At 28.8% G+C, this 23552-nt stretch overlaps 5 protein-coding genes and 1 long non-coding RNA gene across 6 annotated transcripts in view; 4 read left to right on the plus strand and 2 right to left on the minus strand.

Moving 5' to 3' along the window:
• Positions 1 to 658: 658 nt before the first annotated feature.
• LOC139087018 (uncharacterized) lies at positions 659 to 5355 on the plus strand. Its single transcript, XM_070635709.1, has 2 exons — positions 659 to 889; positions 2396 to 5355. The coding sequence occupies exons 1-2, from the start codon at positions 839 to 841 to the stop codon at positions 2540 to 2542; spliced, it is 198 nt and encodes a 65-aa protein (XP_070491810.1). The 5' UTR covers positions 659 to 838; the 3' UTR covers positions 2543 to 5355.
• Positions 4111 to 5371, minus strand: LOC139087017 (myoneurin-like). Its single transcript, XM_070635708.1, has 2 exons — positions 5179 to 5371; positions 4111 to 5119 (listed from the first exon to the last, which is right to left on the minus strand). Exons 1-2 carry the CDS (start codon positions 5305 to 5307, stop codon positions 4184 to 4186), a joined length of 1065 nt encoding a protein of 354 aa, XP_070491809.1. The 5' UTR covers positions 5308 to 5371; the 3' UTR covers positions 4111 to 4183.
• A 282-nt stretch (positions 5372 to 5653) lies between these two features.
• LOC139086946 (glucose-induced degradation protein 4 homolog) lies at positions 5654 to 7731 on the plus strand. The gene is made up of 4 exons (XM_070635605.1): positions 5654 to 5917; positions 6535 to 6597; positions 7024 to 7128; positions 7195 to 7731. Exons 1-4 carry the CDS (start codon positions 5774 to 5776, stop codon positions 7489 to 7491), a joined length of 609 nt encoding a protein of 202 aa, XP_070491706.1. The 5' UTR covers positions 5654 to 5773; the 3' UTR covers positions 7492 to 7731.
• A 2953-nt stretch (positions 7732 to 10684) lies between these two features.
• Positions 10685 to 13498, minus strand: Rab40 (RAS oncogene family member Rab40). Its single transcript, XM_070635742.1, has 4 exons — positions 13322 to 13498; positions 13203 to 13255; positions 12709 to 13075; positions 10685 to 12626 (listed from the first exon to the last, which is right to left on the minus strand). The coding sequence occupies exons 1-4, from the start codon at positions 13428 to 13430 to the stop codon at positions 12382 to 12384; spliced, it is 774 nt and encodes a 257-aa protein (XP_070491843.1). The 5' UTR covers positions 13431 to 13498; the 3' UTR covers positions 10685 to 12381.
• A 525-nt stretch (positions 13499 to 14023) lies between these two features.
• On the plus strand, positions 14024 to 14641 carry LOC139086931 (uncharacterized). Its single transcript, XR_011544082.1, has 3 exons — positions 14024 to 14068; positions 14128 to 14201; positions 14544 to 14641. It is a non-coding gene; the product is annotated as an uncharacterized lncRNA (long non-coding RNA).
• A 1745-nt stretch (positions 14642 to 16386) lies between these two features.
• LOC139087068 (casein kinase I-like) overlaps positions 16387 to 23552 on the plus strand; it is a 41622-nt gene continuing 34456 nt past the window's right edge. Inside the window, exon 1 of the mRNA XM_070635763.1 lies at positions 16387 to 17659. Within this exon, the coding sequence (XP_070491864.1) occupies positions 16827 to 17659 (833 nt within the window). The 5' untranslated portion in view covers positions 16387 to 16826. The remainder of the gene's footprint in view (positions 17660 to 23552) is intronic.

The raw sequence follows: 23552 nt of genomic DNA on the forward strand, positions 1-23552 counted from the left end.
TGAGGAATTGTATGGCTTTTTGGAATTGAATGGTTTTAAACAATGCTTTTCAAATCGTAAAAAGACGGTAAAAATTGTGAAAACAAAATTTTTATAAATTTAATGTAGCAACAAGCAAGCATTGAAATAAATGTCAAAATCCTTAAAAAAAGTACTTTTGTAAAAATTTAGTGTTGTATTTTCAATAAAAGTGAGTAAAATCAATAGTATTAGGTGATGCTAATCATGTAAAGTAAAGGAATTTGATGGCATATCCAAAATTTTGACTTTCGAGACAATTTTTAGTGAATGTTAGTTAGTGTACAAAATTCATATGATTTGTCTATTTAATTGCCAATAGTTAGTTTTTAAGCTGTTTCTTAGTCATCCAGGAACTTAAAATTGTCTGTCTGTAACTAAAAAGTTTAATTTTTAAAAATCAGAACTTTTTCTAACTGGATCATAAATAAGTTGAATTTTCAGCAGAAATGTACAGTCTCTGCCCATACCAATGTGTTCGAACAAATGTGATTCGGAATAAAGTTTCGAACATTCTTTCCTCCGCAATCACTTTCATGTAAGAAACTTTAATTTTTTTATTCATATTTATACACATTTTTCCCAGCACTGATAGACATTTTCCATAATCATTTTGAAGACGCAGCATTTAAAAGTCAGAATTAGTTCAAGTGAACAAGATAAATGATACTAAAGACTATAAAAAATCTAAAATAATCCAGTGCATATTAATTACAGTTAAAAGTGATAATCAAAAGTATTAAATTATTGTTTTGTCGAACAATTTGCAGATTTAGCTCGCTATCGAACATCAATATTAAGTAGAGCGCAGCATAAGAATATGAAGACAAGTCAAGCCTTAGCGTATGCCTTTAGATTGAACTACAGTCAGGTGAGTTTTCACTTTTAATACATTTTTTTTATTACCTAAGATGATTCACATGCAACATTCTTTGGAAATACCAAGTCCAATACATGCATAACTTTCAATTACTTCATCTGCATGCATGCATCAATCAGTATTCTCCATGCAGACAAGTTTAACTTCCGTAATGAAATTTAAATATCTTTCCTTGAGTACGAGTGTAAGGAAGTTAGCCATAAAAAGTTGTAGGAACACATTTTCATATTGTGACGATTCTGATCATTTAATTTTATTTATAAATATAGTCACAAAAATATTCGCATGGATACAAGACAAGTGAAAAATAATTTAAAAACTTTCTCATATTAAAGTCCAATTGGCGCCGCAGACTACTGCGATCTATTAATAATTTGGGGCAATTCATTCTATTATCATTAAATACAGTACAAATAAGTACGCAGATAATTACGGCATAGATAGTAGATTGTGGATGAATATCCACTTTTTGTTTCTGACAATAACCTTGAAATCCGGTTATATCCACTTCAAAAGAAAAGGTATATACTGTATTGGACAGAAACGATTATACTTGTTGTATCCGCAATATGCAAGTCCAAAAGTCATACATTCAACCATGCTTCATAAAGACAGACAGATGTGTCAGGTTTCTTTGTTGAGTCTCAAATTTCCCTCACGGCTCTGTTAAAGATTGTGTAATAGCTGTACTTAAATTACAAGACAACGAAGAAAAATAATTGCAAAAGCATAGCTGTATAAGTACGGCAAGAACGCATTCACTAAATCTACAGTTGGCTGCTGCAAAAATAACGGACAAAAATAATTTAAAAAATAACGACTAAAAATATTTCAAATTTTTTGAACTGCAAAGTTCAAATGCGTTCAAACCAATTTTTGACAGTTATTTCATGCTTTTAAAGTATGCAGCATAAAAACAAATATTGCGACACAAGCTATTGCTATGGAGATTCACAGTCCATACAAAAACCGGACATAGAAATCAAACAGTAGACAAAATGTAGACACAATAGATTTGGTATTATGCTATAATGCCCTAGAAATGCTGATAATGTTTTTGTTTGTAGTGCCTTCAATGTCATACATTAGATTTCGGCAAGTGATTTTCTTTCTATATTTACAAAACGAAAATAAGAAGAAAAGCATGTATCTTCTAAATGTTCAGCTGATTATCTAACAGCCAGTCAAGTTAGTTAGCATCAATAAAATAATAAGAAGACTAGGAAACTTTTTTGCGCATCAAGACCTCAATTCTCGCCTTTTGTAAACAGAAGATAAAATATATTCTTTAATAAAATTCTGTGAAATCCCTCAAATGACCTTGATGACGAGATGACTATCGCGTAATGTTTTGATTCACGGCAAACGTCTTTTTGCCGACCTCCAAACATGTTTCATGTGACATTATAGACTGCTCGTATCCAAATATTTTTGATAATGATATATGCACACACATGTCATGCTTATTAACATATTTTATATTTAATTTAATTACAGATCGCTTCAGAAGTGAATGGACCGGTTCGAACGATCGCAAAAAGCGATCATACTGGAGTATCCGCTGCATTACTTGCTGCAATTGGATTAGCCCTGAGCTCATTCTCGGTTAAACAAATGGTATCCAAGTCAACACGGAAGTTTTAAGCTTAAAGCGACAAGAGTTTCTCAAAGAAAAAAATTAACTAAATTAAATAATTAAAAATTATTTAAGAACGTGTAGAGAGAGGATGGATGGTCATATGTGATGGATGTGAATTAGATATCAAATTTCTTAGAATAATTTTTTTATGTTTAAATATGCTTTCAAGATCAGTAATTATTTATTGACGTTAATTCACTCCTCATTTTGTGATTTAATATTCTCATCGATTAATACGAAGTATCAATGCAAAAATAAAGCTACTATTAGGTTTTAAATTACATTGGTAATGAATTTAGGTGACACTTTTTAGACTAGATGCATGATATAAATTTAATTTGTGAAGTGCAAATGAGATGATATTTTTATTTTAAAATTTTTAACTTTTTTTGTGTCAATTTTTTAAGCTTAATTAATTAGCCTACTTTGGAAATTATAATAAAATATGCCAATTGTGCATCACTTTAATTCAAATCTAACGAAAACTGCTTTTTGATTGACTTTTGCTCCCTTTTCTTTTTTGTATAGCTGTGAAAATTAACAAGATCATTATCATCATGACGATAATGATAGTCATGAACTTAAATGATGAAATTTTGTGTTTGCAAAACTATTTTGCATTCATTTAGCAACAGCCAGAAAAAAGTCCTAAATGGACTACAATTACATTGAAATCAGTTCAGATTTGCGTGATATTAAAGTGCATGATGTCATTTTATAGGAATTTATTACATTACTTACTTAGAATTCGGATGATATTCCTAGAAATATGTTGAATTGACTGAAAATAGTAACGAATTTTTGAGATTTATGTTCAAGTTCAAAAATCTAACGGGATTAAAAATTTTGAAAATAATTTGAGCCTTTTTTAGAAAATTATTTTAAAGTTCAAAAATCTACCGGTTTTGTATATTTTGAAATTATTTTGAGCCTTTGGCAGAAAATTATTTTAAAGTTCAAAAATCTAACGGTTTTCAAAATTTTGAAAATAATTTGAACCTTTGAATTTAAAAAAAATTTTAAGGGTCATTTCTGAAATTTAGCTAAAATCTATTGGGTATTAAAATTCTATTAATAAGTATCCTAAATCCTATTAGAATACTAATTCTTCTTCCTGCATAAAACAAGAATCCTATCCAATAAAAGAATGATTTAAAAATAAAAAATGTCAATTTATTTTATTCGATAATCATTTGACTTTAAAATGAGGCTTCAGTCAAGTCTTTGTAAGAGTCTAAGACATAACAGTTAATACTGTTATAACACTCATGAAAATTCGCTATGTACATAAGAAAATATGTCTTATGACTCTCGAAAACTTTCCATTCCAAATAATCCAGTGAAAATTATAATTTTCACATTTTAGCAACAAAATAATAAAATTGTCCTTGAATGGGTCTTGATTGGAAGTAATTTATAAGGTCAATGCTTTTTTTTCGGTAAACATATCACGAAATCAGTGAATGAAAATGTTGATCACTCGCCGAAAAGATGCAAAATCTTTATATATGTAGCTATACGCCTACAATTAGTCACGACTTACTTTCCTAAGAAAAGTGAAAAATCTGTGCTATTTTAATAATTATAAAATGAGAAAATCTTAATTTATTGAAACAACTTTTTGGGTCTTATATCGCAACTTAATCCTAAAACTCAACATTTTCTAGTAAATTAACTTGATGATGCTTCCTTATATGATCTTTAAGTAATCTTGCATATCCAAAACTCTTTTTACAGTCATCATACGTACACATAAATTCTTTTGTCTGATTATGGACATTTTTGATGTGTACATCTAAGTTGAATCGCCGATAAAAGCCAACACCACAAATCGTACAAACAAATTCCCGAACACCAGAATGTATTGCCATGTGCCTTTTTAATGAGTTTGAATTGTTGAACTTTTTGTCACATAAACTGCACACATAGCGATTTTCATTTTTATGTCTTAAATTGTGTGAGTAAAGCGCTCGTGCCGATGGAAATAATTTATCACAAGTTTCACACTTGACTTTTATATTTGTATGGATTGATGTCTTATGAAGTCTTAGTAGCTGCTTGCAATAAAATTCCTTATTGCATTCAGTGCATGAATATGGTCTCAAGTTGTTGTGCTTATTTATGTGTCCTTCCATTCGGTTCTTTTCAATCATCTTGCCACAAATTAGACATTTTTGGAGGAGCTTTTGGTAAATTTCTTTGCCTTTCTCCATTGATGTGTCTAATTTCTTTGATGGTGACATTTTTATTGATGATTTAGGAATGATTATTTCTTCCTGATACTCGCTGTCACTCATTATCTTTTCAACAGCATACACAATTTCCTCATTTTTTACTGGATTATTTAAAAGCAACTCCTCATCATCAGTTTCAGTAAATTCTATCATCTCATCATTTGTTTCTGATATTTCCTCTACAACATACTTCTCTGGATCTAGTTCTTCAATCTTTTCACGAAGATCCAGTTTGATTAGTCGATCATGGATGTTTATGCAATTTGTTCTATAATCATTGAATGTTCTTAGACATTCGAAGCAGTTTATGCACATTCTTAAGTCCTCTTTATGTTCTATGTGATCAAACTAAAAGTAAACAGTGTAATTAAGTAAATTTTGTTATAAAACATGAAAATTTTTCTTACTTTTATTGATGTCAGCAAATAAACTAAATCCTCAAGATCTTCGTCTATTATATAACATTCCTGGTCCAGTAAACTAGTCGTGCACATTCTACAAATTGTGTTAAGCTCCAGATTTACAGGCAAATCCATAATTTTGTTAAATTTCAGTTGTAGTTTGTTTTGTTTACCTTTATCAAATGGTCTGATTTCACAAAAATTCTTCTAAATTATACCTAACAGAAATTCTTCTTGAAATAGGTAATTTAAACAGGTAGTAAATAATAAACTTATTGAAATTAAGATTCATTGAAAAACAATTAATAACCCTGAAATAAAAGTTCAAAATAACGTATATGAAAATTTTGAACATTTTTCTCGAAATCAGACTTTATTCTGGAAAATTCAAAAATCAAAAGTTCGTTGAAAGTAGAGAATAAAATTAACGTCTTTCAAAAATTTAAATCGCAGTAATATTAAAAATAAAACCATTCTAAAACTCTGAATTTGGAAATAAATTTATATTGCTTAAAAATTAGTATAAAAATACGTAAATAATTAAAAGAATTGATTCCATTGTCCGCAAAATTAATAGACCATAGTGAGAAAACAGAAATAAATGCCTGCATTAACAGATGAAGTACCTTTTCGTGAAAATTCTAAGCAAATCGGAGTAAATAAAAGTTTGCTGTATAATGGCTCACGATTTAAAGGATTCCAAAAAAGCAAGGGAAACAGTTATGAGGTGGAGGTAATCTTACAGGTAAGCGAGTGACATCCAAGAGCTGTCTTGTACAGATTCAGCGATTATAATTTTTTTTCCATCGACGAGGTTAATATGTCTTGAAGGTCCACAACTTTCTTTTTTTTCTCGTGCAAGAAACTTGCATTTTCTCCCTACACACATTTTTGTGGGATTCTAGAACCATCAGCATGGTCAAAAACTCATTAGGTCTATCAATCAATTCCTATATCATTTAATCAGCTAATCTGTAACATCTGTTGAAAATTGTTTAGTTTGCATTTAACTGGATTAGCAAGTTGATTAATTATGATTGCAACACATCATACAGATGATGCATTTTTCGCTGTCCTTTTTATTTAAAACATTTGTCATGTGCGTGATTAAGTTTTATTCATCATCATTATCAATCTGGGGAGAATTAAACTTTCATACAGAACAATAATATCAATCACTACAAAATTATCAAGTTTCTTTTCATTGTGAACGGACTATTTTCGTTCAACCTTTTTTTTTTTTGCAAAATTCATTCACTCTTTCCTACATACTCGTCGTGTGAAATAATATTATCATCGCTCGTTCCACCAAAATAATATAATAATTTGTCCTATTTTTTTATTACTTTTTATATTCGATAGCATGTTGACGAAGAAAATTGTTATTTGTGTGGCTACTTGAAAATTACCGGATTGACATTTGAGGTGTGTATCATGTTACGACTGGATCCTGTTCGAGACGATTTGTGAAAGCACTGTACATTAGCTTACGAAGAGATTCTACTGGATGTCTAGCTTAATTTCCCTCAAATTGTTTTAGGAATGAGATGATAATTTGTATATGCAATTGTGTTTCCATCAAGTTTATGCAAACTGTCACTGTCGACTTTTTGGCACCACCTACAATTTTTGATATTGTCATCAAAATCTAAAAATAATGCTTATGTAGCACATAGTTGCAAAAAAAGTCAGCAATATTCTGTCAATTAAAAACCATACATTACGTTATTTTTCAACCCTGACCTACGATAATCGTATGATCGATTCGTAAGCTAATCCGGTGAAATTTCCGCATGATTATTGTCATTGATAAGATTAATATTAATATTGCATAATTTCTCTATATTTTAGTTTCCAACACTAACGACATTTTTCGATGCCGAAATCATATCCAAAAGATATCCTTTTCTAACGAGAAAATGGGATGCGGACGAGGATGTAGACAGAAAACATTGGGTAAGGTCATAAATCTCATAAAAAATTTGAGCATGTCTGAAACTTTATATTTTATATTATTTTTAGGGAAAGTTCACAGCTTTTTCAGACTATCAGAAGAATTTCAATTCAGATGACTTTACTTATGATGCACTCGAAAAGTCAGACTTTGTATTTATGAGATGGAAGGAGCATTTTCTGGTTCCCGATCACACAATTCGTGACATAAATGGAGCATCGTTTGCGGGCTTCTATTATATTTGTTTTCAAAAGTCAAAAGCACTTATGGAGGGATATTATTATCATAGATCATCAGAGTGGTTCCAGTCATTGACTCTCGAGCATCAGCCAGACGATTTTATTCAAGTTTATGAGTTCAGATAAACTTCCTTCAGCATTAAAATTCATAAAAACAAAAACAAAAAAACTAGAATGGCCAAAATTTTGTTCATTTCTTGGTCTACTCTATAACGTACATCTATTGCACCTCTGACACATTGTTATATCATCTTCTATTAATTCCTTAATTTCTCTTCATTTAACAACTCATTTTTCTCTTATGTATGCAGTTTTTGTGTATAAAACATTTTTGAAAAGGTGAAATTAAACCAGTGAGATGAGTAATCTTGTCATTAATTTTATTACGGATAAATGCAGGATTTTGTGGGGGATTGTTCATTCATGTTAATTGGGATTACGTACTGACACTAACACATTTGTAATTATTTATTCGGAAATTAAATTTTTAATTATTTTTTGTGGGCGGTGATTCCACCGATGAATTTTTTCACAAAAAATGATATTTCTCTTAATTTACTCACTTTTTCACTACTTTTAATGCCTTATATCATGTATTTACCTATTTACTATCGTTTTATGTCATCTAGTACCTTTAATACACTTTAATTAAGGAAATATTTCCATTTTTATGCCCGTTACTTATACTTTTTTTGGAATTTGTTGTTTTTGACATCATTTAAAACGAAAATATAGACTATTTAAACACTTTTAAAGCTTCTTTGGTAGTCTAATCGATGGTTCCTTATCTAATACATCTTATGTTGTGCTTATTAGGGCTCAAAACCAAGCTATTAAGCTAAAATTATTAAAAATTCTCATTGTTGAAAAAAAGTATAAGTAACGAAATTCCTAATCCGCGGGAAAACAAATTTTTAAAATCAAAATTATAACTTAATTAACAGCAATTGCTTTGATTAGAATGCTGTTTATGATGTTGAGTGAGTAAATAAAGATGTTTATCTGGTATTCTTGAAGTGTCAACTGAATTAAATGTCATTTTGGAAATGATTAAATTTTAAAGAACACGGATTATTCAAGTAAAAATTTTCAAAATTCAACCAATCGGTGGAATCACCGTGGGGCAACGTAGCAAAGGGAAGTGACATAAATCAGAATTAAGATTTAGACATGAACTACCGATTCCAATGCATCAGTTCCATAAAATCTAATAAGAGATGTCAGATTTTTTTGTAAATTTTTTTTAAGAAAATGTTTGAATGTGTTAGTGTAAAATTTTTAAATAATTTTTGACGGTTAAAAACCGGAATGAATAAGTGCAACATGTGCTTGCAATAGATGAATATTGGAGGAAGTTAATGGAAGGGTAGTGTTGGTTAAAAAAAAAATGTTATACGAAACTATTTTATGATTTTCATCACACACTGTATTCTATCATTAACATACTTACTATTTCTTTTTAATTTCAAAGACTGACAAAAAAAAAATTTACGATATTTCTTCTATCTAAAGAATCTTTTTTTCAACCCCACATTTATATTTGTTTCTTGGCATCACATTGCTAATATTCGCTGCATGTTTGCGGATCTGAGAAGAGATTTTTTTTTAAATAATATTATTATTTTAATTCTATTCAAAGCTCAATAATTTATGGAAGAAGATTGTTTTGTTGCAATTTTGTTTGTTAATTTGTTTTAAAAAAAAGCTTTTTTTAATTCTTTTATGCTGTATAAAAAAGATACAAACGTTTTTTTTTTGTAAATTAAAGAGAAGCAGTTCGACTGTCGTTAATTAATTACTAAATTTCAATAGTCACACACACAAACTTTCTTACTATTTTTGTTTCGGCGAATTATTAAAAAATTTATTTACTTTTTTTTTTTTGTTGCAAAAATTCCGACATAATTTGACGATCAAAAAATTAATTATGGAATTAAATGTCTTACCTACAAAAAATGAATACAAGAAGAAATAAACCTTTTTTTCACATCAATCAAATCAAAGTATTGATGAAAGTTGTAACATAAAAAAAAATTATATTTTATTAGAAAAAGAAAATTAAATAAATAAAAAAGATGTAAAAATTGAAAATAAGACTCAATTTTTTTAATGACATTTTTTTGCAGATTTTTATTTCAAACTAGATAATATATGATCACATATCAAAATATCCTTAATATAAAAAATGTTATTACAAGGTAATTTAAGGGGGGGATTGATAGACGAAAAGTGATGTTGCATCAAATTTTAAAATCTCAAAATTACAAATATTTTAAGAAGATTTTTTGACATTTGATGGTAATTCTTGGAACATGACTAAAAACTTTTATTTTGAAAATCTAAAGCTCTAAATTTTATCATAAAATTATTTCAAATTTTGATAATACGTTAGGAATTAACATTTTATTTTGAAAACCTTTAGTTCAAAATTTGATTGAAGATCAAGTCGGTTTAAATTTTAACAAAAACGTTTAAAATTAACGACTTTTTTAAAAACATAAAGTTCAAAATTTGACCTTTGATTCAAATTCAAAAAATTCGTTAAAATTTAACGTCTAATTTGAAAAAGTTAAAGTTCAAAATTTGATCTTCAACTCAATTCAAATTTTGAAAATTCGTTAAAATTCAACTTCTCATTTTGAAATTCTAAAGTTCAAAATTTGATTTTCAAACGATTCAAATCGTGAAAGGACGTTAAATTTTAAAATTGAAAAATACGTTAAATTTTGAATCTTTTCAAATGTCATTCAGTTCACATTCCTTTCCAAATCACCATCAAATGCCACAAAATCATGTTCTACAAAATTTCCGAGACAAGTGATTTTTTGAACAATATGTGACAACAAATTTCTCAATCAATTTTCAATGACTAAAATTCATGATTTCCAATGCACATCTGTTTTTTTGGATACTATACATTAAAATATGTGGATGAAATATATAAAAATTAATGAAATGAACAATGAAACTAATGTAGGTATATATTGATTTTGTTAGTAAATAATACATACTGGACGTAAAAAACGATTTTTTTTTTGTTTAATTTTTTTCTCTTATTTTGAGGAAGTTTAATTGGACTTTACGTGCAAGATTTGTAAGAAGCTGAATAACATTTTTTTTTTGTCTGCAATTTTTTAATGTGTAGTAATCGTTTGATCGGTAGACTGTAGGTGGAAATTCTTTATATTAATAATAAGTTGATGGCCAATTAAGAACTGCTAATATTATTATTTTTAATGGAAATTAGGCTTTAATTTCTTGATTATTTGTGTGGGAAAAAGACTTTTTGTGGTTTTTTTGCTGTAATGCAGCAAGTAAATTTGAAATGAAAAACTTCACACATCCGCAATTAATTAATGCCACAATACTCTCGTGAATATTCATTGAATGTCTCATAAAAGCGAGACTGTTTTAACTTTTTTATGGCGCAGAATTTTACATTTTTTTGTTAGAAATTTAAAAATCTTTTTTCAACATGATGGATTGGTTATTTTTGTACATTAAATATCTTTTTTTGTTATTATTTCTGAATGTAACTTTTTTTCCAATTTTTTTAAGTACCGCAACGGTATAATACGATTAATATTGATGTATGTAATGTGTTTTAATGACTAAATATCTACTTTCTTCAACATGTTTCATCAAATATCATTTTTCAGCAAGTAAAAAAAGTTCTGTTCATTCTAAATTCCTGATTCTTTCAAGTCGCTCAATTCAAAATTTTTTTTTTTTAATTTGTGTTCGCATATTTGCATATTTTGTTGTCATTTGAGATTATATATTTTCTATTGCTTTTCGTGTTGATGATTCAAGGTAAATTCTTTTTTATTCGCATACATTGTCAACATCTTCTACTTCCTCTGTTTCTTATTCAGCAATTATTTTACATCTCAATTAATTCCTAGCTTCTGTCGCGATTCTCATTTAACACATAATCTTTTTTTTTACTCAGTTTTAAACAATATATGGCCATAATTTTAACAAAAAAAAAATATTTTTAAATAAAAAGTTATCGTCCTTTTTATGACTGGTAAATTGTTTTCATAGAAATAAATTAATGCTCATCAAAAACAACTAAAGAATCTACAAAATCTTACAGCAATACAAAGTTTTTAAAAATTCGTCTTTCTCAATTATTAGCCTAGCTGCTCAAATGACGATGAGTTTTCTAAATGGACTCCAAACTAAGTATGGATTCCAAATGGAACCTTATATCGCCCGAGTACATGTTGGATATTTTAAGTATTAAAGTCAGGTAGTTAAGCTTGATTAAGCTCTTTGAGAAATGGTCCGGAAATGGACAAAGAAGTATCCAGAGCTCGAATTTTATGTGGAATCGAGTTGACTTGCATCGACTTTTCCGTACAAAATTTGAATAAACTTCGAGCTCTGGGATGAAAGTATGCTTATGACATTTTACGATGACATAAATTATGTTAGGTCTTGTGATTGAAAAGAGTGGGACAGAGTCTATAAGTTATACGATAAAATGACAGCATAAATATACAATTGTACACCGTTCTTAACTATGCCCTAGCACACACGTTGTGCTGTACAGGGAACCCTAACAGTCAAAGATCATGCTTTCATGGTACACAAAGATTGCGGTACCTAAAAGCGGTCTCTTTGCCTCATAGGGTAATTTCTCGGTAGTAAAGTGATGAGTATATTAGACTGTCAAAAATGTATATTTATATTCCTATCCACCTTGCTTGCTTGCACATTCCTAAGCATTTTCACAAATCATGTCACAAAGCATCACACTTCCGTATTAAATTAACTTAATTAATCAATCATAACCCAAAATTCTTTTGACACTTTTTTAAAAACTTTGTATTACACGAGACAAGTTCATTTGGGGATATACTGTCTGTTTCAACGAAGAAAAAAAAATATTAATAACTAATCCAATTTAAGGATGAAAGTACAGAAAGTCATTTGAGACGTGATCTCAATATTTATAAAAAAATACATATAGATGAAATGAAAGAAAAATAAAGATAAAACATTTACAGATCACGATATGCTGCAATTATTCTTTGCACTAAACTTACTACTAGTTGGAGACTTACATGTTATATTTTTTGCACTATTACAATTATTATTGTTGTTGTTCATATAAAAGTTATTATGTGTACTTGTTAGCGCGTAGGATTTAAGATGAGATTTGAGGGATGGTGGTAATGGAAGAGTATCAAATGAATAAACACTTCGAATCCGTCGCACGATTGTTCGACAGCACAACTCTTGAAGTGAAAGTACTGAAAAAAGGATTTAAAAGACAAATATGTAAATTAATTAATTAAGGAATGATTAAATCCTACGCAGAAAATCAATACCAACCTTTATTTGTTCTCCATATTCTCTCCATTCCATTTCTGTGTAATGCCATTCTTGCTAATTCACAAAATGACTCTCTAATATTGAAATCGCATAAAGGAGAAATCTCAAAGCATGCCATTTTATGGCGACTTGCATACATTTCTGCCTGTCTAGCTGCAACTTGTCTTTTGAATGCAAGATGCAAACGATTTCCGACTAAAACTTTTGGAATACCAGGTGCATGCTCATCAACTTCCTTAAGCCACCTATTAATTCCTTGAAAACTCCACTTATTTGTTATATCATAAACTAGAATTATGCCTTGAGCGCCTCTCGAATAGCTTCTTATTATTGTACAAAACCTTCCTTGTCCGCTTGCATCCCATATCTATGGAAATATATAATTTTTTTATATCCAAATAATAAGGAAATGGTTCATTGTTGATCGTATATATAATTATTGAGACATCATTAAAATTTTACGATTTTAATTTGTATAAATAATGGTTCCTTACCTGTAGTTTTACTCGTTTACCATCTAAAAGTATGATTGTTGTCTTGTATGTTGCTATAAATGACAAATTAAGCTATTTAATATCTTTTTTGTTGTCACTTATTATTATTTTTATGTTACCATTTTCATTTGCAGGATCCTGATCTAAATTATTTAATATCTCTGTTTTCCCGACATCCTGATCACCCACTAGTAACACTTTCAACAAATAGTCGTATTCTTTAGCCATTTTAATGCTGTTTAAGACATTTATTTAATAAATTTTTTTTCCTCTATCAGTTTTTACGAAAATAGAAATTTGAATTTTGAACGACGGTTATGATTACTTTTGTGAAATGAAGTTCAATTTTTCAAAATATTTGTGATGGTTGACAAAATGACACTTTTACCTGATTTTCCTGGATTTGATCGATTGGTAGTGAAAAAGGTCTTAATTTAATGATATACTCTTTTGTTAAAAGCTGTTAGAAGCATTGTTAAGCATTTAATTGTCATTAAATAAATTATGTTGATCACATTTTGAACTTATTTAAATTTTAAAAATTCGTTGAACATATTTATATCCAAAAATGCTAACACTGCATACTAGTTATGCTTGGGTGTCATGTTGCAAACTTAACAAATTGCCATAATTTCCACGAAAAATGGATAAATATCAGCAAGTCATCGTTGATAATATCAAGAAGGAACCTGAATTAATAATCGATGAAAATCAGAATGACTTGGAAGTAACAAAGCAGCATAAAGAACAATGTGATGATGGAGAAATTAAGCAATTAATTGATGACAAAGTGCCATGTAATTTTTGCAATAAACTCTTCGGTAGTGTCAAGATATTGAAGATCCATCAAAAGTTTCATCATAATGGTAATTGCCTGTTCAGTAGCATGTAAATAATGGTGATTTTAGTGACTTTTATGTTACAGACGCTGTTTATAATTGTCATGAATGCAGCTTTAAAACAAAATATTACAATAATTTGCAACAGCATAGAGATTCGGTAAGATCTGTATTTAAGAATTATTGGGAAATTTGGCACGTGATTGCTGCATATTTCCATGTAAAATTCGTGCTCACTAACACATATAAACAAATCTTCAAATTGCAAAGTTTTGGAAAAAAGCTTAAAATAGCTCTAAATTTAGCATTTCTTTAGTATCAACTTACGAGAACTTAATTAATCTGCAGTTAATGATATGATTCCAATTGAAATCTTGCAGGGAAAGCCTAAATTTTGCAGTTTTCAACTCAAATTAGTTTTGTCATTGTGTTAGTGTTTACAAAAAAATTCAAATTTTGACCGTTACAAATTTATTCTCTTTGATTCAAATTCCATCTCCAGATTCATCTCAATGTATTTCATCACAAGTGCCAATTCTGTGAAAAGAAGTTTAAAGACCATAGCAACAAGAATCGTCACGTCAGAACAATCCATAAGACATCCATTCACTATTGTGAAATCTGTAATACAAAGTTTTCAAGGAAAGATAATGTCAATCTACATATGAAACGAATACATGGAATATCCAATATGATTATTGCAAATTCTCTATTTAAATGTGATCATTGTGGTTTAATGTCAACGACAAAGATAAATTTATTAAAACACATGCAGAAAGTTCATCTTTAAAGGAAGAAGAAAATATGAATGCATTGAAGTTTACTTAATATTATAATGAATGTGATAAGTAAATACACAAATCAAATAAAATACGTAACAATAATCTTTATTTAAATGTGATTTATAATTTATTATGCTTGTGTCTATCATTTCGCAAGAAGGAACAACACTTTTTCCATGGATTAAAAATTTAAACCTCGGATTAAAAAAATAAATCCTAGGATTAAAAAATTAATTCTTAAATCAAACCTAAATTTTGACAATTATTGACGTACTGATTACTAGTACGAATGTGAATAACTCTCAAAGATATTGATGTATCTGTATTTTATCATTGATGCCAATTTTAGATTTCAAGTCATTGTAAAGCGCCAGACAATCGCTATCCATTGAAGCACATGATACAAATCTTAAATTATCAAAATTTTTAGCCACATACTCAACAAGATCATTTTTAAGGCACCAAACTCCAAGTGATTTTAAATTAATAGACGCATTAAGGAATGGAATTAAGTGTGTCAACTTCAATGAAAATGGTCCTAAAGCATGCAACTCAAGTTCGGTAATTTTTGAATTTTTATTCAATTCAGTCACGTTTAATGTGCCACAATCAAGAACTGGATCACTTGAAAAGAAGTAGAGCCGATTAACAGCCTTCAAATCATTCCAAGTTCTAAAGAGTAGACTAAGGTTTGCGGAATTAATTAGACTAATTGTTTCTAACGTGTCGCCTTGGCTTTTTAGAAACTTTTCTATGTTGGTCAATGTTTTCGTCGGTAAATCATAGTCCGACTTGTAACTTATGAATAATGATTTAAGCTTGAATGTCATTTCATTGGATATATCGCGATTAAAGATGTTATTCTTCTCATCAAGATACAGATTAATCTCTTCCAGTGACTCATTTGTTTTTAAGAAACTTGAAACGATTTTCACTGTTGGTCCATAAAGTCGATACAACACTAGACATTTCAGATTATTGCAGGGATTTTTAAATATTTTATGGATTAATTCAGCTGGGACACTTGAAATCGATAAGCACTTTAACGATGAAAAATTAATATTACATTCTCTATCCAATTCACAATTTTCAATCTCCAATTCCTCAACACATGATGCAAAGTGCTTCAAAACATCCAGCAGCCTCTCATTTTTTAACTTGTTTACTTTAATTCTCACAAATTTTCTAGTGCAATTAAATAAATTAATCAGTTCTACAGTCTCATCAATAGTTAGTAAGATCTTTCGGTGACAAATGCTGTTATTGATGAAATCAAGCCATGATTTTGACACAAGACAGCAAGTCAAAAAATCACGTGTTTGTAAATATTCAAAAATAATCTCGCACACTTCAAATGGCAAATCGAACGGTCGATTAATTAATGACATTATTGTTTTTGCTACAAAATATAAATATTGACTGAGGAAAATAAAGCAATTAAGAAAGGAAAATCTAAAAATATTAGTAAACATTGAAAAAACGTAACGGTCAAAAACGTCGTTAATTTGAATTTGTACGTTCAGTGAAAAAAGTTGAGTTTGTTTAGTAAAGGTTAAGTTCTTGAACTGAACGCACTCAATGAAAAAAGTGAGCCATTCACAAGAAATTTCATTCAAAGAACAGAAAAATTCAATTAAGGATCAAAATTAAGTGTTAGACGTCCAAAAACGTGTAAAATCGTTAACGCGGATACCAATCTATGGAAGTGCGTCAAAAAAAGGAATAGAAAATAGTGAATTCATGGAATTTTAGAAGATTTTTCCAGATCCATTTCTTTCTTTTTTCATTTCATAAAAAAAAGAGTGACGAAGAGGGAGATAGAAAAAAGTGCAAGAGAAAATATATTATAAAAAAATAAGAAAAAAATATATATAATTCCAAGAAAGGGCAATATAAAGAAAAAGAAGAAGAATAAAAAAATTTAAATTTGTTTAAAAAAAAAATTGTGAAAAAAAAAAATAATAAGTTTAGTGAAAATAGTGCGATAAATAAAATAATCCACAATGTCGTTAATGTCAGATACCATGATCGCGAATAAATATCGCGTTATACGAAAGATTGGAAGTGGTTCGTTTGGCGATATCTTCTTAGGAATTAATATAACAAATGGCGAAGAAGTAGCACTGAAAGTCGAAAGTGCTATGGCCCGTCATCCACAATTGCTGTATGAGTACAAATTATACAAAGTACTGAATGGAGGAGTCGGAATACCCCATATTAGATGCTTTACACAGGAACGCAGCTACAATATACTTGTTATGGATTTGCTCGGTCCATCATTAGAAGATTTATTCAATTTCTGTAGTCGTCATTTCACAATTAAAACAGTTCTCATGCTTGTTGATCAGATGATTGGTCGCTTAGAATATTTACACGTAAAAAATTTCATTCATCGCGATATCAAGCCAGATAATTTTCTTATGGGCATTGGACGACACTGCAATAAGTTATTCATAATTGACTTCGGTCTTGCTAAGAAATACCGTGATTTCCGCACTCGTACACACATCGTTTATCGCGAGGACAAAAATCTTACTGGAACAGCTCGATACGCTTCAATTAATGCTCATTTGGGTATTGAACAATCCCGTCGTGATGATATGGAATCGTTAGGTTATGTTATGATGTATTTCAATCGAGGATCACTACCTTGGCAAGGATTGAAAGCAACAAACAAGAAACAAAAATATGAGAAAATATCCGAAAAGAAAATGTCAACACCCATCGAAGTACTTTGTAAAGGTTTCCCAGCCGAATTTGCAATGTATCTCAACTACTGTCGAAGCTTGCGATTCGAGGAGAGTCCCGATTACATGTACTTGCGGCAATTATTTAGGTGAGTCATCAAAATCATTTTTTTATGTATTTTTTTGTACTTCTACTTCTCTTCCCGACCAAATATTTTTAAGCTTCTTCCAAAAAAAAAAACATCTCTTCTTTTGTATCTGTTCTTCTTCTCAACTATACTTGATTTTATTATTTTTCTTTTTGTCTGTTGAGAAAGAAGTAACACTCTCTTACTTCTTACTGATTCATTTTTATTGTGTCTGTGTTAGATGAACTTGTTGTTTCGTAAAAGATTCTATTTATTCAAAAATTGTGAAATTTCTTCATTACACTTGGTTTTTGACTCTTTTTATGATACATACTTCCACACTTTATTATGTGATTCTACTCGATACATCCAGTGAACTATTTATAATCGACGCATTTGTGTTAAAAACAATAAATTTTTTTTTGGAGGATTTTTTTGGAATTTTTAATGTTGAAATGAGGAAAAATTCATTATTATTGTGATCCAGAGGTTGAAATTCCAAGTGTAAATAATAAGTGCTCAAATGTTATTTTAAAAGAATTTAATTAAATGCTGAAAATGATGCATTTAAAGTGAAGTTTAAATTTTCCTAGAATTAACCTAACGAATATGCTCCTTAATGTGACACGAATAGTACCTGTGACTCATTGTAAAGAAAATTCAGAAGACTTTGGGAGCATCAAAAATGACGTCATACGTTGTGTTTAGTACCAACCTTGGATAAAAAAGTCGATAGGATGCATAATCCATATAAAAGCAGTTTTTCATCAACACTGTAAACAGTTTGCCACTAATTGGACAGCATTTATGAATGATCCTTGAAAAATTTCACGGTTAATTTCCGTGAAGGGCATGTGAATCATTAAAGTTTTTAGAATGAGCCTGAGAATGTGCTATACATAACATACAGATACATAAATAGAGCTCATCCTCCTCATTTCATTGATATCATCTGGATCACACCCTAACAGACAAAGAGACCGCTTTTAGGTACCGTAGTTGTCTTTTTGTACCATGAAAGCATGCTCTTTGCCTGTTAGGGACAATAATAAGAATTCTCAATCCTTTCTAATAATACCAAGAAGCAAGTCAACTTTCAGACTTTATCTAAAACGCAAAAATATAAAAATTCTTCTAGATATCAAAAATATTGCGTATTTCATCACAAATGCCTTTCTTTCCTTTCCTTTTTACGAAATCCAATCATTTTCTATATCCGTCGTTTTTATTGTGTTTTTGATTGAATAACGAAATGAATCTTTTCTAGGTGTAATACAATTTACAATGTATTTTGATTATGCTGCTTACTTGCTGACTTACAAAATATATATAACAATTTTATATGTAATGTAATTTGCTTAGTTGGGTTCTTGAGATGCTTTTATGCCATAAGTTCTATTTTAAGGATTGGCTGTTGTATAAGTAATTGTGGAAAGGACAGAGGAGTCAGTCCAATTATAAGCTTCTTTTATCCTCAATTTTCATTAATTAAAAAAACTTCGATTTTTGAAATAAATCCTTCGTAAATATGAAAATGTATGTCGACAACAAGACTCTCAAGTTCAAGAGAATATCGATTCTATGACACTCGTCTGGCCAATAATCTTGATTTATATCTTTTTTGGAGAAACTGACAACATTTATTATTAATTAGATCTTCCTACATTTTATGAAGAGAAAATTTTAACATTTAATCGTTATCAGTATGAACGTATTGCGTCTTTTATTAGCTAAGTTTTGTTGTTGTGTTCTCGAAAATGAAATGCTTTACGTATATGTGTATGAACACAAAAATGTAACTCCGAACTATGAATCATATTTTTATTTCGTACATATGGAGCTTAGCATGACAGCTGCTACGTTGCAAAAATTGTTTTGATAATGTTGGATGTTAGCGCATTTTTGCAAAACGATTAAATTTGATTCTGTTTGGATGATAATTGATCATGTCCAGGGATTGATACTCGATTGGACCTACTCGAGTAAATTTTTATTAAATATTTAGTAAAAGTAGGATTGATTTTGAATTCAAATTTTAACGTTCTTTAGGATTTTAAATTTTGTAGTTAAAAAATTCAAAAGAATTTGAATTTAAAATGACAGTTGATTCACTTGGAAAGCTAATTTAACAATTAATATGATTCCACTCGATTATTTCATCATGCCAATTAAAATTTCATTTTATCAGTTCATATTCAGTCATTCACACGTAATAAATCCAAGACTATATCATCAGGATATTCAATATGTGAATTATACTCAAATAATTTGATACACGCATGTTTATTAATTAAAAATCACTCATTATTATTATTAATCCTTATTACATGTCTGAAATTAAGACTCTAAACATCTAATAAATTTGATTATAGAATAACATTATTTTACGCTTCATCAATAAATGCTTGTTATCACATCCCGAATGATGTCACATTTAATTAATATGAATAATCAAAGCTTCATTGCCAAATAAACTTAAGCAATCTAATTATAGATGTGTATTGAGAGCAGAAAATTTTTGCAATAAATTTTGCATTTTGCCAGCATCATATTCAAATTAAGAGGGAATAGATGTGCACCTCTATATCTTCATGCATCTACATACATAATTAAAACACAGAATATTTATAAATAATCTATGAAAAAAATGGATTTAACTTAAACACATTCACTGTGTGAGCATAGAAAAGAATATGCTTATGTGTTCGACTTTAAAACTGCTGAATGTTGCGTTCTTTTCATGTAAATTTAGTTGAATATTTTTTTTGTGCCTGACAAAAGAAACCCGGAAAATTTTTCATATTTTAAAATGTTTACTTATTTGTAGGAAATTGTGCAGTTCTATTTGAGAGACGAGAAACTTTAAACCTAGAAATTATCAGTGCTGACTATCAGACGATTCATTTTACTAAATAAAGATGTTTATTTGCTGACTCTTTATTGATTTACATTATCTTAATTTCAATAATGAGACTAGTTTGACTAAATATGTCATATATTCAATGTGTCTACATTCTATATTATTGAAAAAAAGTTAATTAAGTCGAAAATCAAGTTTTGTGATTTCTAAAATAAATTTTTCTATTTATAGTCGAATTTAATATGAAATCAAATTCTGAATTGTTTATTAATTATTTGTTAATTATATTCAGATTCGATTCTGATTTTTATGACATTTCTGCGATGATTAATTTGAAAATTTATTAAAAATTTAGATTTGAATTTTAATGTCAGAATGATAAATGTAAATAATTAATTTTCATCATGTTCCACTTTTTAATCAAAATGGAACTGATAACATCTTATTAGTAAACTAATGGAAACGGCTATATTGAGAATTTAAAAATCTCAAATTCAATTAATTCTTGAACTTGTTTCGACTTTTAAATCAGTAAATTTAAATTTTTAACCGTCGAATTTTACATTCGAAATTATTCAAAAATCGACACATTTTCATCAAAAGTTTCTCAAAGCTAGTTATTTAGAATTCAATTTTTAATTCATAAAAAAATCTTCTTCTTCTTCTCTTTGTTTCTTCCATCTAGATCATTGTTCATTCGATTGGATCATAAGTACGATTATGTGTTTGATTGGACAATTTTGCGGCAAAATTCCATGGTCGAGATGAAAAAAATAAAGAATGATGATAGTATAGCTAAATTCAAAGTAACATAATCGGCCGATATATTCATACTACGCGATTCTTCTGGATATGATCACTAGTAAATTGCATACATTATAGCTGTACTTTTTTTTTCTTCGTATATTTTCAGTTAAATTTAAAAACTTTTCGCAATCAATTGAATTTTAGGAAATTTTCATTTTTTTTCCTTCCTTTATTTCTATTAATAATGTTACGATTGCGTTGGAGTTCTTACATTTTGTTTATATATGTTTTCATTTATTTTCTTCACATATGATTCAAATAAATGCGTCAATCAAGCACAGAGAAAAAATAGAAATGTCCAAAAAAAATATTTTATTCACTTTAAAAACTTTTGTAATTTTAAACTTTATAAAAAGGTGCTTTGTCTGTTATTTTCATAATAGCAATTTTACCTTATTGTAAATGATCCTCTCCCACATTGAATTTTATTATTTTTTCAAAAAAAGCAGCATTTTGCATTCGGCGTTGATTTAAAGTTGACCTTAGCAAAATCATGAACCATGATTGAAAACAAAAAGTTAAATTGGAGGCGAGTTTTGAGATGTTGCCAGATTCTCATGCTACTAATAATTTTTTTTGTATGTTTTTTATTCAAGTTCTATTACAACAAAAAAAAAAGTGAAGAAAAAGAAGAAAATGTAGTTTTGAGATTATCTATGGCAACATGTCTGGCAACGCATTTTTATTGGATGGAATTAACAAACTTTGTTTTAACGAACTTTGAAGATTCAAAATTTTTGAACTTTTATCAATTTCACATCCCTTTTATTCAAATTTTTAGCCGACTTTTCAAGTTAAAATTCAGAAAAAATAAATTTACAATTTAAAAAAAATTATTAAGTATCCAAAAATTCATTTTAAGCAGTTCCTTGATCGAATCATTCAGCATTCAATCAATCAATTATTTATGCAAAGTGATCATTTTTATTATTTTTATTAAAATGCGCTAAAATAATAATTTTAGTCGATGATACGAAACATTCGCGGATATTCATGTTGTTTTTATTCTTATTCATTATAAAATAACTTTTTTCAATCGTGTGTACATGAACGGTGGAGGAATCAAGGTCAAAAAGTAATTTTTTCATAGATATTGTTCTAAAGTTTAGATTTTTTGAAGAAAATTCGTAAATTTTAAGCTATCTCTCAGTTTACTTTATATCCACAATGCATATTATGTAGTGTGAGTCAAAAAAATCAAGCAACAACTTGTATAAGCATGTTTTCTTTTGCATAATAACACGATGAGTGGTTTTTACGGAAAAAGCTGCATAATATAAGAAAATAGCTGAATAAAAATTGCACTAAAAAGTTCTTGGAAATTTAATAAAAATGAAAAAATTTGCACAAGTTTTAAGCTTCTCCTTCAAAACACCACGCGATGGGATTGGTGATGACGTGAGCATTGCCATAGAAATAATGAAGAAAAATTGAACCTTTAAGTTGAGATCGATTTTTATTATATTTTATTTATTATGCTGCTTATTGTAAATAAATGAATTATGAAACTTTAAAGTCATTGTGAAATTAATGATGATTGTATAATTCACAAAAGGGCAACAACTAAATGAAACAACAACAACAAATATTCATGCTTGACTTTTTCCTTATAGATGCACATCAGAATAAGCAATTTTACTCAATTTAAGTTCTGAAAAATTTAAATCGGCTCACAAAAAATGTATATGCAAATGTGAAAATAGATTATTATCAAAAACCATTAGCCATAAATAACATTGAAGTGAAAAGCTTGAAAATTTTTTTTTGATTTCAAATAGAATTGAATCGCATACAAATATAAAAAAAAGTTATCATTTCAGATAATGCCTCATTGACCTCATTTCTATACACTTTTTCATGTTATATGAATTCCACAACTACATAAAAATGAAGTATTATACATATTGAAGCCCCTATATTAAAGTATGTAACCTTCACTTTAAAAAAGAAAACAAAACCAAAAAAAAAAAAACATGCGAAATTCACAAAAAAAATAAAGTTAAAGGAAATTCAGTATGTTATATATATGTTGTTGCTATCCAAGTTGTTTATGGTGCAAGAAAAGAATCAAATAAAAATTACGGGTATTGCCTGGCGAAGCTTTATATACAAACTCATATTAACAGTCTTAAGAGCTATAGTTTGGGTCACATGTCTGTCAAGTGCTCAACTTTCGAGCTGCATAATGTAGCGTACCGCATTTTTCGTATCTTTAATTTGTGTCGAAATCAACTGTCACGTGACGTT

The sequence above is a fragment of the Chironomus tepperi genome, unplaced genomic scaffold (genome assembly GCF_022539635.2).
Source record: "Chironomus tepperi strain 1889 unplaced genomic scaffold, CSIRO-AGI_Ctep_v1 contig_93, whole genome shotgun sequence".
Lineage (NCBI taxonomy): Eukaryota > Metazoa > Arthropoda > Insecta > Diptera > Chironomidae > Chironomus > Chironomus tepperi.